Source organism: Nuphar pumila, chromosome 17, assembly GCF_984573655.1.
Source record: "Nuphar pumila chromosome 17, dmNupPumi1.hap1.1, whole genome shotgun sequence".
Lineage (NCBI taxonomy): Eukaryota > Viridiplantae > Streptophyta > Magnoliopsida > Nymphaeales > Nymphaeaceae > Nuphar > Nuphar pumila.
In genome coordinates this window covers 67,477,784-67,494,758 of record NC_143265.1, presented here as the reverse complement: position 1 = coordinate 67,494,758, position 16,975 = coordinate 67,477,784, and the positions used below count along the sequence as shown (strand labels likewise).

The window sequence follows — 16,975 nt, the reverse complement described above, 5'->3', positions numbered from 1 at the left end:
AGACACTTATCCACAACTGCCAATTATTTTTTTTAGATTCCAGATGAGTGTTGAAGTGATCATGCAACAAGTCATAGCATCAAGGAGAAAGAAAAGAAATTAAAAGAAAATTCTCATAGACTATACATGTTTGGACAACTACTCAACAACCAATGGGAAAAGACTAGAATTCAAAGGATGATGATTCATACTGGGAGACAAGCAAACAACTAATTTCTTTGCTCTGCTCTAAATGCATGAAGAGAAGGAATTCAGTTAAGACCCACAAAACATATGGAACTCATAGTTTAACATCATGCTCTATTCTTTATCAGAATTAGAACCTATGCTACAAAACCAAAAAGAGCAGCAACAAAATCATGCCTTGATTCAGAAAGACAGTTCACGCTAATTGGCATTTACCTATATGATGTGATACCTTGATGTTCAGCAATACCTTGAAGCCGTTGGAAGCTACACAGATTTGCCAAGAATTGCATCAACATATGGAACTATGATTCATAGTGGGAAATGAGCAAACAACTAATTTCTTTGATCTACTCTTGACGCAAGAGAAGGAATTCAGTCAAGACCCACAAAACTTATGGAACTCATAGTTTAACATCATGCTCTATTCTTTATCAGAATTAGAACCTATGCTACAAAGCCAAAAAGAGCAGCAACAAAATCATGCCTTGATTAAGAAAGACAGTACACACTAATTGGCATTTACCTATATGCTGTGATACCTTGATGTTCAGCAATACCTTGAAGCCGTTGAAAACTGCACAAATTTGCCAAGAACTACATCAACATAACATATGCCTAGCACATGATATTGAATATTTAAAAAGAGAATGATTTGGACACTAATAATCAATAAACCAAGGCAAGCTTCTAAATAAAATGGCTTTGTTGAAATATCCACCCAAGAAAAAAGCTATTTTATTAGAGATTAGAAATGGTAGTAAAACTTCACAAAACGGTAGTAAGATTATGTTCATCTTACTGAAAATTGATGATCTATTCATTGGAAGACCTAGTCACCAGACTGTTCAACTATTATTCATTTTTTCTACGGTAGATAATAAGGATCTAATCTTATACTTTTGAATATTTGTACCAATCATTGAAATGAAACAGACAATAATACCACATTCTAGAAAGGACCATATCTTATGCTTTGGTCATAGGTGGGGTTGAACAATCACAGCTAAGAAAGTCCTAACCCTCATTACCTCCCCCAAATAAATTTGCAAAATAAATCAGAAGATGCCCAATGAGCAGAAAAATGCTACTTTGGAATACATTCATACAAAAAACACAACAAATAACACACCTGAAATTATAGATCTAGGTGTAGATGGAGAAAGAACTGAAGGGCGTAGAGAGAGATGGATGAGGGCGCAGATGGAGGAAGGGCAGAGAGACAGATAGATTTATTAATGCCGAAAGCTCGACACCTTGATGAAAGTGGCCACCTTCATCGGTCTGAAAGGACTAACTTTCGCAAAACCGATTCGATGAGATAGAGAGGTCCTTCTGTTTCAGCTAAATTCAAAGGGGTGTGTGTCTTATAGTACGGGGAGATAGCGAGCGTCAACAACCGTTAACGTTGACCGCAGAGGGAGAGAGGGAGAGAAAGAGGGAGAAAGAAGGAGAGAAAGAGAGAGAGAAAAAGAAAAAATATAAAAAGGGCTCGTTAGGCCTTTTTTAAATATGATTCGTTAACGATAATATAACTATCATCGTTTTAGAGTAAAACCCTATAATGGCGAGATTCAGAGCACGCCGTTATTGATCTATAACGGTGAGATCTTTTGGCCATTAGATATAAGCAATAAAGTATTTTAACAAAAATATTTAACATTGACATAATCTCGCTGTTATAAACATATCTTTAACGGTGACATCCAGAGATCATCATTATAGTTTTGTCTTTAACGGCGAGATGTGTAAAGGTCCAAGGCGAGGTCTAGCTCACCATTATTGATTAAGCAATAATGGCGAGATTCATGACCGTAGTAGAGTAATAACGGTGTGATATTTATGTCGCCGCTATTACGTATCATTTAGCGAAAAAAAAACTCTCGCCGTTATTGCGCGATCAATAGAGGCGAGTTTGTTTTTCACCGTTAAAGAGTCACCGCTATTGACCCAAATCCTTGTAGTGTTGTGACCAGTATTTTTAGTTATTTTGGGAATAAATTTGCTAATCCAAATGTTCATCACATTGATACTCATGGTTTTATCCTAAACAAATTATCAAGGGATGCCAAGGAGTTGATAGAGCGGTAGTTTAAGGAGATAAGAAGAATTGAGAGTTAATGAAAACAACAGCCAATTCATTGTCCTCAATGGCGATGAAAGGCTTACTAAGATAGGATCAACCATCTTGGCATGTTCGATCGCATCCTTGCCTATTAAATATTTAGGCATGCCGCTAAATATTGGAGTCACTAGAGATAGATATTGGGGGACGATGGAGGAAAAAATCCTTAATAAGATTCATTCTCTTTCGTCTGCTACTTTGGCTATAGCTGTCCATATCACCTTAGTTATGCATATCTCGCTGGTATCAATACTGTACATTCAAGTTTTTCAAATGCTTAATTAAGAGCATGTTTGAAAGTGAGAAAGATGCAGGAAAAGTGAAGGTAGAAAGGAAAATTGTACAAAATTTTTTACCATTTCAAACAAGAGAATTTTTCTCTGAAAGAGTTTTTCTAAAAAGTATGTGGAGGAATGTTTCCAACCAAAGAAAATCTTTTGTTCTGGAGCAGTGGCGTTGCCAAAATACAGTTTTCGGTATGGACTTGGTAATTGTAACACTACCACTGTCTGGAATTGAGATGAAAACACCATTTCCATGTGTTGATAAAATATATTTTCATAAAATGTAGTGTGAAAGAATGAAGTTTAATGGCATTGAATTGTGGTGTTGGGCTGCCAACTTCATTCCCAATGAAGTGCTTTGGCAACACCACTGTTTCTAAACAGCAGAGAGCATCAAAGCACTAGGAAAAACCAGAACGCACCTCACGTCTTATTCAAGGCTCTCATATAGAGTCTACATTTCAACACCATTCACAGAAAGATGTTTTTGACAACCCCATTCTGAACACCATAACTTAAAACAGATTTTAACAAAACCATATTTTAGCAACACATGAAAACAGTGATTCCAACAAAGATTGCTGGGGCTACCAAACAGAGCCTTAAATGTTATCGGAATCGGTTTTAAGTCTTGTATAATCCAATTGAGGCATAACCTCCGTGAATGTATTTAGCATATTCAGGGACATTGAATTTGAAGGGAGTGGTGGGCGCGGGGGCCAAAATCGATAGCCTTAGGCGTATATATTAATGAAGTACTTGGTCAAGCTGTAACAGACAAAATAGAAAAGGAAAAAATGAATTGCCAGTAGTGGCAAATAAATGGGTACGATGCCACGTCTTCTGCAATCAATTTGCAGCTATAATTCACGAATAGCATAAATGTTATGAAGAGTCCGATAGTTGTAACTTGAATACCGACTGACCAAAACTGCCACCACTTTTTGTAGGTGGTGCAGTTACTCCAATCTAGCCCTCATAATTCAACTCAGAACAGTTGGCTTGATATTAGAGACCATCAGTAATTTCACCCTGATTACAGAGTTCCACGTGTATATATATATATATATATATATATATATATATATATATATATATATATATATATATATTAGGTTTTCTTTTCTTGTTCTGCCCCGTTAGGCTCCATAGTTTGATGTGTTTTATGAAATATCTGAACTGTAGGATGTTTAGCATGTTCGATTTAGTGGGAATCAATTCTTTGATCATGTTTTTTCAACAAAAAGATGTATTTTTAAGAGCCGAAAAAAATTGATGCCTTCATAGACATTGATTTTGTATCACCCAAAAAACTTGTATACAGGTCAGATTCCGGTGATCCAAAAGTCGGTTCCCACTAAACAAAACCTATATATCACACTTATGGTGTTAGATGTGAGAAAAAATACCAAAAAACTATGATTTTGAAGGGGCAGAACGAGAAAGTGGGCAGAATCAGTACATTACTATATATATATATATATATACATACATATATATATATATATATATAGAGAGAGAGAGAGAGAGAGAAATGGGTCCGTGCTAAATGAAACATGCTAAATGGATTTTTTTGCTCTTTCTGTATTTTTTTTAACAGTTTTAACTCCATAAATGTGTTGGGCATGGTCGATTTATGAGAAATCCACACCTGGATCATGTGTTTTAGATGAAAATAAAGAAGTTTGGAGCCTCAGACATTTATAAAGATTTTGGACCATCGATTTTTTTAATGTTATAAAAACCCACCCATGTGTCTGAATCAAACACTTGAAGAGCTGATCTCTATAAACTCAAGTACATAGATCACATCCGTACTGTTAGAATTTAAAAATAAGATGAAAAAACCCTGAAAAACTCATTTAGCATGTTTTATTTAACATATTTTATTTAGTACGTACCTATATATATATATATATATATAAAGAGAAAACCTGAAATATGTCCTTGGAATTGGCTATTGGATCATCGTAATCAGATCAAGAAATATGATTTTGTATGCTTGTATATTTACAAAAATTTTGAACCATTGATTTTCAAGCCTTAAAAGATCTTTCTTATATATAGTAATCTAAGTTTGTTTTTATAAAACCAAGCATCTAGATAGCATCCATATGGTAAAATTAAAAAAAAAACTATGAAAATTTTGATGCATACCAGTTTACATAGTTTGTTGGTTTACATATTCCAGTTGTATATATATGATAAAGGGGATGATGCAACTATTAAATGGTCATCTCCTTCAAAATCTGTGTTAGATATGTTTTTTTGGCAAAACTGATTGTATAGATGTGACCTCCATGATTGAAAACATATGATTAGACTCTTAGATCTGAGTGTTTTGATGTGTATGTAAGATTTTATAACAAAAAAAAATTACAAATTTCAGAACCATTGATTTTTGGATCCTTGTAAAATCCTATGTACACATCAAAACAGTTTGCTCCAAAGAGTCTGTTCATGCATTTTCAACCATAGAGATCACATCCATATGGTCACATTTGCCAAAAAAATAAATCTAACATGCACATTTTGAAGAGGAGGACAAGGGGTGGTATATATATAAGGGGGATGGTCCACCTCTTGTTCTTCCCTTCAAAATGTGCATGACAGGTGTAGTTTTTTAGTAAATTTGGCCATGAATGTCATCTATATGGTTGAAAACATATGAATTGACTCTCGGATCAAACTTTTTTCGACATGTAGATAGGATTTTACTAGGATAAAAAACTCAATGGTTATGAAATTTGTGAAAATTTCTACCTACACATTGAAAAACTTTGTTCTAAGAGTATGATCATATGTTTTCAACCATAAAGATTGCATCTAAAAGATTAGATTTTCCAAAAAACATATCTAACGTACCTATTTTAAAGAAAGGGACGAGGGGTTGACCATTGAGTGGATGGACCATATCTAACATACAGCTATATATACACACACTCACACTCTGAAGAGAGAGAGAGAGACTTTTTCCATAGGTCACTTGTTAGAACCCTCAAAGAAAAAGCATAGCTGCATGTTTTTTTTACTTGATTTGAACTAGTACACAAGTTTATCACAGTTTATCCAATAGAAAACTGTAGATTAGGCGTTTTTTGTTATCACTGATTACTCAATAGAAAACATGTATTTGATCATGCTTTTCTTATGCTCAAATGTGTATTTTAGAGGGATAAAACTTTAATGGCTCATATTGCAAAATATTCAAAAAATTCATAAAAATCAATTCAATTTATAGCATCTTTTTTTATAAAAAAATAAATCATAAATACATTGACCGGCTCAAATAAAGCAAAAAGCACCTATAACTATAATTTTTGAAGTACCCTAATGAGAGAGCTAACAAAAAGGTGGCAGGATGATCCATAGTTAATTAGGTCTGGCAAATAATCTGAACAAACCGAAGAGAGGATGTTCAAGCTAAGCACATTTTTGTGGCGAACTGAGCTTAGCTGAGCTCACGGTGAGCCCAAGTTAAAGGATCCGAGCATGAGCTAGCTCATTTAGAATAAAAATATATTTTTCAAAATTGAAAACAATAAAGGTCAATCAGACTCTAAACCTACTGATCAGTGAAGCTCAAACTAACCCATTTACAAAATAAATACATTGTTTCAAACCTACAAATTCATTATAGGATTTGGATTCTAAACTTATTTTATGCAAGCCAAATACTTCGAATATTCATGTTTTGTGAGTTTGAATCCTTCTTTATGAGCAATACACAAGCTAAGCCACGAGTGGCTCTTGTCATTTCCTTATATGTATATAATCTTAAGTAAACATCCATATGGTTGCTTCGGTCTTATAATTTTAATCTTAAGGAACGATCGCTTGTTTCACCGGAAAAGAGCTAATCTCAGAAGGCTAAATTTGGTGGTACAATCGGACATCACCTTCTGCACTAAACTGGTCTGGCCAAACCAAGATATTTCAACTGGGTTCGGTTTATTTGCAGCTTAGTAATTCTGATCCTGTGCTCATAGTATGTGTATCTGATCTAGTATAGACGACCCCTCATCGTCTATGCTGTCGTCTGTATATTCATATTTATTTTGTCCTCAAAGAAAAAAAATGCAGTATGTGTTCACTTCCACAGACTCCATGTCTTGCCTAATGTCATTTCCAAACTGTTACGGTTAGAAGAGGAAAGATGGAAATGTCGGCATCATTAATAATGGCCAATTCTTTAATACTTTCAGTCTGCACATACAAACTCGACTGCTGCTTCGACCATTCTGTCCTTCGTGTCATAAAATCATTAACTTATGCGTTTCATCACTTCCAGTCAGTCATCCCCTTGTGTGTTGCTACCATTTTCTTAAATTTTACTGTGATCTAGGCTCTTGGTTTTATAGAAACAAACGCTTTGATCATTTGATTATGATAAGAAGAATCTTTTAAAGATTAAAATCAATAATTCAGAATTTTTGTAACTGACTCGAATCATCCGATTACTGTGCATAAGAAGGATCTTTTAAGACATGAAAATCAATTACTCAATTTTTTTGCAAATATTCAAGCATTAAAAATTCTATTTTTTTTTTATCAAAAATGCATGATCTAACATGGACCAAATGTATTTTCAGGGTTGGATTTGTAAAAAAAGTGTCAGAAATGCCTAGTTCATACTCCAGCTCATATATTTTCAGTAAACATATCCTAGTGACCATATATATGGGCATCTAGAATATGTTAATTGGAAATATGTGAATTGGAGTATGAACCAAAATTTTCATGGTTTTATTTTTTTTTGAATTTCACTCTAAAGATATGATCTAGATGCTTGGTTTTATAGAAATAGACTCTTAGATCATCTGATTATGGTGCATAAAAATATCTTTTGAGGATTGAAAATCAAAGGCTCAAAATTTTTGTAAAAGCATCCAAAAATCACATTTTTCATTAAAAATACATGATCCAACAATCAATTCTTAGCAAATTGACCATGCTGAATGCATATGCAGGGTTGGATTTACAAAAAGTGTGTCAGAAATGCCTAGTTCACATATTTTCAATTAACATATTCTAGTGAACCTATATATGAGCCACTAGAATATGTTAACTAGAAATATTGGAACTAGAGTATTAATCGATGTTTTCATGGGTTTTTTTATTTTTTTTTTAAATTTCACAATATGAATGTGATCTAGATGCTTGGTTTTATAGTAACAGACTCTTGGATCATCCGATTATGATTCATAAAAAGAATCTTTTAAGGCTTGAAAATCAAAAGCTTAGAAATTTTCATAAATATTCAAACATCCAAAAATCTAACTTTTATCAAAAATACATGAACCAAGAGTCAATGTCCCATATATATATATATATATATATATATATATAGTAATGGGTACACACTAAATGAAATATGATAAATGAGTTTTTCAGGGTTTTTTCGTTTTACTTTTAAATTCTGACTGATGTGATCTATGAACTTTATTTTATAGGGATCAACTCTTGAAGTGTTCGATTTTGATACATGGGTGGGTTTTTATAACAATCGAAAAATCAATGATAAAAAATCTTTGTAAATTTTTTAGGCTCCAAATATCATTTTTTTCACCGAAAACACATGATCCAGGTGTGGATTTCTTGTAAATTAACCATGTCGAACACATTTATGGGGTCGAAACTGCAAAAAAAAAACATGAGAAGAGCAAAAAACTTATTTAGCATGTTTCATTTAGCACATCCCCATTAATATATATATATAGTTTGTCAGTCGTAAACACTGGTTTGTCTCAAAAACCATCTTAAATGGCTTAAAAAACCATATGGACACGTATTTGCTTCATCTTAACTTACAAATTGCCCATCATAATTTACTTAGTAGAAGACATGCTTTAGATGCGTTTCTATAGCAATAAAAAATCAATGTCACTTGTCACACTAAAAACTCGATCATGAAAAAAATCAAACTTTATGATTAAATTGATTTTTTCTGGAGCACATTTTATTTTATTAAATAAACAAAAGTAAACACATCTACAAGTTTAGATTAAGCAGAAAATACATGTAACCTATGTCACAATGATTCGTTGACTTGAGCAGATTTAGATTCAGCTCTAAAGTTTAAAATCTTTTCAGAGGACACCAATTTTTTTAATTTTTAATTTGCAAAATTCGTTTGATGTTTAAATTCATAATTTTTTAGCTGTAAAAGAATAATTTTACCCTTTACATAAGCAAATTTTCTTCATATATGTAAACTTCCTCCAAAATATTTAAATATACAAATTTCCTCCCAAATATGTGAATTTTCTCTTAATATGTGAATTTTCTCATACACATTTGTGAATGTCATCCTAAATATGCAAATTTTCTTTCACACATTAGTGAATATCCTCCCAAATATGTGATTTTTCTTGAAAATATATGAATTTTCTTCTAAAAGCTTTAGTGATGCTTTTGAAGCACCACTAAAAGTTATTTACTTTTAGCGACACTTCTACAAATTGTAAGCACAAGGCCCTCTACCTGAGATGTCCTGACATTCACAAATACAGTATGACATTCGCAATCATGAGTTGCAAAGGTCCCTGAAATGTGTGAACTCCTTTTACTAAAATTGCATAAGCAGCATAGGCGGGAGGACGTTCACAAATGTGTGAGGACATTATTGTGCGAAGGTCAAAACATTCATGAGAGTATTTAATTTAAAAATATGCACATATTTTGAGGTCCTTCACAACTCATGATTGTGAATGTCACCAAAATGTGTGAGCCTCCTTTTAATAAAATCACATAATGGGTACAAACATGTGGACATTTGTAAATGTGGGAGGAGATCTGCATATTTAGGAAAAAAATCATAATTTTTGGAGAAAATTCACATATTTTAATATATAGATAGAAGTTCACATATTTGAAGGAAATTCACTTGTGCAAATAGTAAAAAGGTCCTTTTACATATAAAAATTGCCAATTTGGATATCAGGCGGATTTCAAAGATTGTAGGGCATTTCGTGAAGTCATTTTTGTCATATAATACAGTCATTTTTTGAATTATTTAAGAGCTACCTAATCTCTCTCTCTCTCTCTCTCTCTCTCTCTCTCTCTCTCTCTCTCTATATATATATATATATATATATATATATATATATATATATATATATATATATATATATATATATATATATAAGAACTGAACATATTAGGCCCCATTTCTCATTCTACCCTATTTTGCCTATAGGTTTTAAGTGTTTTATGATAGATCTGAACAGTTAGATGTGTTTAGCATGATCGATTTAGTGGAAATCAACTTTTGGATCATGCTTTTTTGACAAAAAAATATGATTTTATAAGCCGAAATGAACTGGTACCTTCGTAGCCATTGATTTTGGATCACTGGAAAAACCTGCATACATGTCAGATTCTCGTCATCCAAAAGTTGGTTGCCACTAAACAAAACCTATAGGTTACATCTATGGCGTTAGATGTAAGAAAAAATACCTAAAACTACAGCTTTTGAAAGGGTCTAACCAAACTTAATGAAAAAGGGGCCTAAGGAACACATTTCTCTCTCTCTCTCTCTCTCTCTCTCTCTCTCTCTCTATATATATATATATATATATATATATATATATATATATATATATATAGATAGATAGATAGATAGATAGATAGATATGATGGCTCTGCATCGTGATATCATCCAGTGGTACACACTTTTGTTTGTATAGATCTAACCACTAAATGGCAAATCTAACCATATGGCTGTGTTTTGCATGATTTATTTACTATATGAGCTGGGTTTATCATGTTTAATACATTATAATATTTTAGTTTTGAGGCGGTGAAAATCAACGGATCACAATTCACAAAAATTATATATATATATATATATATATATATATATATATGGTGGTACACAATTGATTTACGTAGATCCAAGCTCCAAACGCAAAATTTTTGTCAATCGTGAGCCGTTGATTTTAACAGCCTCAAAACTGAAATATTATAATGTATTAAACATGATAAAACGAGCTCATATCGTAAATAAAGCATACAAAACACGGACATATGGTTAGATTTGCCATTTAGTGGCTAGATCTATACAAAACAAAAAGTGTGTACCACTGGATGGTATCATGGTACAGACACCATATATATATATATATATATATATATATATATATATATATATATATATATATATATATATATATATATATATAGAGAGAGAGAGAGAGAGAGAGAGAGAGAGAGAGAGAGTTGCCTAACCATGGATGGAGCTGTACTCCTTTCTCATCCGCGTCTTAGTTTAGATAACGAAGAATATTTTTATTAACAAAATTACATGAGCAATGTTATCAGTTTCAGTGCGTATCGACAGAAAATCAATACTCTTCACCCTGAATAGCTATTTTTCAATAAATGTAAAAATATACTAAAAATATTTTTTAAATATTATTTTAATAGTTTTAACCGATTCATGACCGATACCGATACCGATACTGACAATGGCTACCTGGTGGTTTTCTTTCACTCGCAGGAAGGGGTCGATGCAATAAAACCGAATCATGAACCATAAATCAGCAGCGCTGCCTAATAACGATACGCTTTTATGGGTGAAGCTCACGAAATTCCCATATTTAGCAAATAGCAAACCATCAAACCAGAAACAATAAAGAAATGCAGAAATTAAAATCACACAAGAAAACCGGTTTGCTTTCGTTAGAAAAGATGACGTTGGCAGACCAAAAAAGGCAAAAAGAAAAAAAAACTCAGTTCGTTAATTCAGTTCTCAAATAGCGAGGTGGAGGAGTACGTACACCCTCTTCCCCTTATTACCATGAGAGAGAGAGAGGAACAGGTGCAGAGGAGATGGTTAAGACAAGAAAACAATGTGTAAAATTGGGAGAAATTGAGAGGCAGATTCTTACATCTTAACCAAGAAAGAGACTTTACAGATGTAGATCAAGACTCACATTGTCCTTCCCTGATGATGTGGGCTCGGCCTGGTGCCCGAGCCTAGGCTCGTGAACTGGGCCGGACTCCTCTGCGGTGAACAACTGCAGAGGGAGGGGTGAGTGCTGAAACCCTTCATGGGTATGACTGTGTTGAACAAAGGGGACTCTCCAAAGGGGCTGCAGAGGGCTCTCATTAATCGTTTGAGGCACGTTGGGCAGCCATGAGTAGGAAGAAGGCTCGAACCCACCTAAGACGGCGCGATTTATGCCCGGGTAACGTTGGTGTTGGTGATAATTCATGAGGCCATACACTGGACTCAGGCTCGAACCAACCGAGCCGGTGTGCACCATGCCCGACTGCTGGTGCACCCTTTTAGCGTGCTGCCTCTCTCTCTTGTGTGCGTTCTGATGTCCTCCTAACGCCTGTGAAGTGGGGAAATTCCTACAGCAATAATGGCACTCGAATTTCCTGCTCCCACTAGCACCACTATTTCCAGCAACAGCACCAACACCACGTTTAGCGATACTGCTATCATTATTGTTATTATTATTACTACTACTATTTCCATCCTCCAACTCTTTGTTATTCTCTTCACAAACAGTCTCATCCGAGTCTTCTTCCTCCGCAGAACTGCCATGACTCGGCTTCTTTTCGCTGAATTCTATACCGAACAGCCGAATGGCCTTCACTTTCTTGTTGCTGCTACTGTTGTTGTTGCTGCTGCTAGTATTGTTTTCGTCGACCAAGACACTGGATCGGATGAAAGGTAGCTGAGAAAACGAGTCTACGGATGCCGGTATGCTGCCCAGCCCAGCGCAGACGCTGGAAGATTGGAAATTCATGAGGGTGTTCTCAGCAAAAGAGATGCCGGCCATGAGAAGGCATGACGCAGTCTCTGAGCTTGAAAGGCGATATGGGGATTAAGAAGAAGACGAGGAAGAGTACGTGGAGGTATCAAGGCGCATTCTTTTTGGTCTCAGTGGAGTGAAGACGGTCCTAGAAATTTCTGACCCTTCTGACAGATATCATTTCCTCTCAAAGTACCCTTTCTTTCATCATCCATGCCTTAACACACACGGAGAGAATGTTTAGGAAAAGAATGCACCCATCACTAGAGAGAATAAGAAGAAGAGGGTGATTGATTATAATAAATATAGAAAGAAAGCCAAAGGCTTTGAGACAGGTACACTGATGGCATCAAAGGGAGTGGTGGTGGTGGTTGTGGTTGTATTCAAGGGTACTCGCTTTCCGGCTTTGGTCTCTGGTCTCTTTTACATCCATCTGTACCTGTTCAGACTTTGAGTTGCAGTGGCCACCTGCTGCGGTTCTTGTGGTCCAGGAGTACTCAATGGGTCCCACCAATAACACCAAAACGGAGTGAATAATCATCATCCAACACAAAGTAATCGTTTGGCCACCCCTCGTCCCCTCCTTTTTACAGACATGACCTTTGCTTTACTCATAATTTACGAGAAACATTGTTTTTATAGAGTTGTTATCGCGTAAATATCAGCATAAAACATGATATTTTCAAAATATCGGCAGTATTTGAAGCTTAAACTGACAGGACTGTAACCGAAACCTGCCGCCCTGCAGAGCCCATCCCCCCGAACAGACCCACTATTGGATCCAGTTTATGACCGTATGGACTGATATGACTTGGTAGGCCACACTTGCTCCAGCCTTTATCAACTAAAACTGAAAACGTAGATCAGGAGGATCAAAAAGTTTGACCAATCATTTTTTCTTCTATTGTTTGTTTGAAAGAAGGACTTAGCCCAGTTGACAATAAAGATTATTTGGGTGTTTGCTAGCCTCCAACCCTAACCAAACCGAAGACCAAGCAGTGGGTTGGTGTTATGTTGTTGACAGGGATGAGGGTCAGTTCTTCAGCTTCATTTGCTATAATAATATTTTAGATCCTGTCAGGTTTATCGAGTTCAACCAATGTTCATATGGATTAGGAAGGAAGCGGATCCCGAATCTTGTGATATATATGTTGGAAATCTCTCATGTTAATCATCTACACATGAAACAGATATTAATGCTTGAAACTTGGATTGGTTTGTCCATGCGCAGGGATTATATATTGCCGTGCCTTTTCATGAACTACAGGATGCCCATTGAATGAGAAGAAGCAGATAGTGCTGTAAATAGCGTAAATGGCATTGTCAAAGAATAGGAAAAGTATCATTTGGTTGTGGTCATTGCACAATGGTTCCATCTCACCTTTTTTGTTTTAACAGAAGTAAATTGTGTTGAAATGGCTCCATCTCACATTGCTTATAGCTTCTTTAAATATAATAAGAATGACAATATCATGGTATCATAGTCCCCATATCCTCAATAGATAGATGCCTTAAGATTTTTTGTAAGAACACTGAAGGTTTCGTACCATAGTAAACCAAGAAGGACAGGCTTGTTGGTCATACTAGCCAAAAATGCACATCAACCAAGGCCAATGTGTACTAGGCTTTATTCACCCTAAAATATTGGTTCATCAATGACAAGTTAGAGTAGATTACATATGATATGACATCAATAACCCTTAAATGGGGCCCCTTTACCCCCTCATGGTTTAATAATCTTGAGGCCCATGATGGCCAAAATTAATGGAAACAAAACCAGGCTAGCCTTTATCAAGAAAACACTGATTAGTAATAAATGGCAAACTTAGTCATTATATTATCCATATTTCAAAACAAAGGTAATAAATCACAAACTGATAGGATCATGAACTCGGTTGGTTATCCTGATAAAGCATCTCATTAAGATCTGTCATAATCAACCCTTGCAGGGTTATCCAATTTGCTAGGGCAAGCTTTGGGATGCATGAAGGCCTTGGACATCACGAGTTTGATTCCTTCCGAATGCAAACCTGCAATTGGTATGTAGCAGCACTATGGGGCTGAATCCACTCTTCCAGGTTTACTAATATAGGGTGGTGTCAATTTGGTCTCAAACCTAGTGGATTGCTGATCATCATAGAAAAGGGTCCTCATAATAAAGATTAGGAAGCCGACAACAACCTAAAAGACTAGGACCAAGGGTCAAGGGTACATTAGTCCAACAACAAAGAGTCCCCTCAAAAGGACTTGAAGGCAATTATAACAAAAGGCTGGATGGATGCATTAGTCATTGTCTGGGGAGGAGGCAACTTGGTGTTAGCCCATTTATAAAACTTTTCGCTGTTCTCAAGATTTTATTTCAATAAAATAAAGAATGGAAAAAAATGGGGTAGGGAACAGTGATGCCCTTTCCTTTTTCATATTTTGGTCATGATAAAAGAAAAAAATAACAATATAGCTTTTCTTTTCAGTTATTGCATTTTTAGGGGGGGTGTGGAATTTGCATGAGTTTTAGTTGATATAGTAATTTAATGTTTTTTGAGGGGTTTAGCGGCCACCTCTGGCACACAAATTGCTTCATCGATGCATGCTTCACCCGTTTTGCCATTAAACCCCCCCCCCCCCCCCCCCAAACAAACTGTACACATCTCCATAATTCTAACAGTTGCTACTCATAGACAAGTCGCCTTCCTTCCCATCTACCACAAGCCCCTCCCCCCTTTGGCTTGTGTGACATAGATGGAGTAGGTCATGTTGCCTTTACCACCATAATATGACCTCATTACCATGCCATTAAATCACTAGGGCTTTGTGTTGCTTTCATCTGCCCCACACATCCAACACCTAGAAACAGCCTTCTGCCTTCACAACAACTACTCTTCGTTCAAACAAACTATCCCTTCATAATTAAAGGCAAATGGGGACCATTTCCTAAAGGCCGACCAGACCTGGCTTTGGGAGTGTCCTCTTCCTACCTCTCCATGAAGCTGTCAACATCTCACAAAACCCTAATTCCCCACTTGAAGACGGCTAGCCTGAACATGGCATCAATGTTTAATTTTACTTACTCACACATTCATTCATTCCACATGCATCTTCATTGCCCCTTCATGTGGGTAGTCATCTCAATCCACATTTTCTTGCAGGACTAGGTGGCCTGACTGCGATGTATGTAGTCCAGTGGGCTTCATGCTAGCAAGAGTAGAGAAGGTCATATTGTATATAATCAGAGCCGGACCTGTAAAGAGGCCAATGAGGCTTGGGCCTCAGGGCCCCTGGGCCCAAAAAGATTTTAGGGGCCCATTGTTTGGGTAGTTTATATAAATATTTTATACATTTTTATTTAATATAATATAAATATTTGGAATATTATATTTGTTTAATGTGAATGCAAATTTTATTGATATTTTGATTCTGTAAAAAAAATTCGGAGGCACTGCCACCGAACTCCTACTATTAATAGGGGGCCCATTTTTTCCCTCCGCCTCAGGCCCCATAAAACACAGGTACGGCTCTGTATATAATCAATAGTTATATTCAAATCTTCCCTACACATCTCATTTGAGAATTATCTTATAAGTGGATCCATGCACATCTGACGCACATGAGAGGGAGAGAGGCACTATCGGGTCATTAGGGTGTATTTGGATCCTTCTTAATTATTTGTATTTTTCTTAATTATTTTAGTTGGATATTAATTTGTAGATCTTATTTAAATTTTAGTTGAGTTTCAGATTCATCTCAGATCCTTAGTAGGATTAGGGTTTCTAGGGCTTTTCTTATATATATATATATATATATATATATATATATATATATATATATATATATATATATATATGGAGAGAGAGAGAGAGAGCTAAATAAATAATTGTGAGTGATTTTAGTTGATTTTTTGCAATTTTCTATTATTTTTCATGTTTTCTAGTTTCTTAGTTTTTATAAGTGCGCTAAGGTATCAGTTAGTGCGGGGTTCAAGAGTGATTCTCTTGTCCTCTCTATCAAATTGGTATTAAAGCTTTAGTTGCTCTCCTCAATCATCACCTTTTTGTGAAGTTTGAGGGAAAATCCTAGCAAGATAAAGGGGACGGTTCACCTCGATTCATTCGATCAAACATTTTGAGAGGACAATTTAGTCATATTAAATATTCATCAAAGGATCCCAACTCAAGGAGAAAGCTATGATAATAATATGAATGATCTCTCTCCGATGATGTTTTCCGATCAACAACATTTTACGTTACCGGTCGATCAATTTAATTTCTTGCAATGCTAATGTACCTATATGCCATGGATCCATGGCAACTTTGGGGCACCACTACTATCAAGAATCTTTAATGATGGGACAAAACCTTCAAAGGCTTCATGGAGTTGCATGCACGATCAATGACACTGGTCAGATCATCATTCCTATCCTAGGCAGAACCATTGGCGAAGTAACCATGGATGGATCAAACCCATTCGATGAAGCCCTAAGAAAAGCCATCGAAACCCAAGTGGTTGTCTCCATCCAACCCAACGAACAACTATCATAAAGGTTGAACTCTAGTTTTGGTGTAATCGGCTTTCGACCTCCAGTTGTGCAAGATCGAGGCACCACTCAACCACCGAGA

The 16,975-nt window shown here is 35.6% G+C and overlaps 1 protein-coding gene across 1 annotated transcript; it reads right to left on the bottom strand.

Moving 5' to 3' along the window:
• Positions 1-11,435: 11,435 nt before the first annotated feature.
• Positions 11,436-12,613, bottom strand: LOC149812096 (uncharacterized). The gene has a single exon (XM_089993429.1). The coding sequence runs from the start codon at positions 12,387-12,389 to the stop codon at positions 11,508-11,510; it is 882 nt and encodes a 293-aa protein (XP_089849555.1). The 5' UTR covers positions 12,390-12,613; the 3' UTR covers positions 11,436-11,507.
• Positions 12,614-16,975: the final 4,362 nt, after the last annotated feature.

What these genes read in the sequence shown, in the direction of transcription:
- LOC149812096 (XM_089993429.1), bottom strand. Translation starts at nt 12,389, where the DNA reads ATGGCCGGCATCTCTTTTGCTGAGAACACCCTCATGAATTTCCAATCT.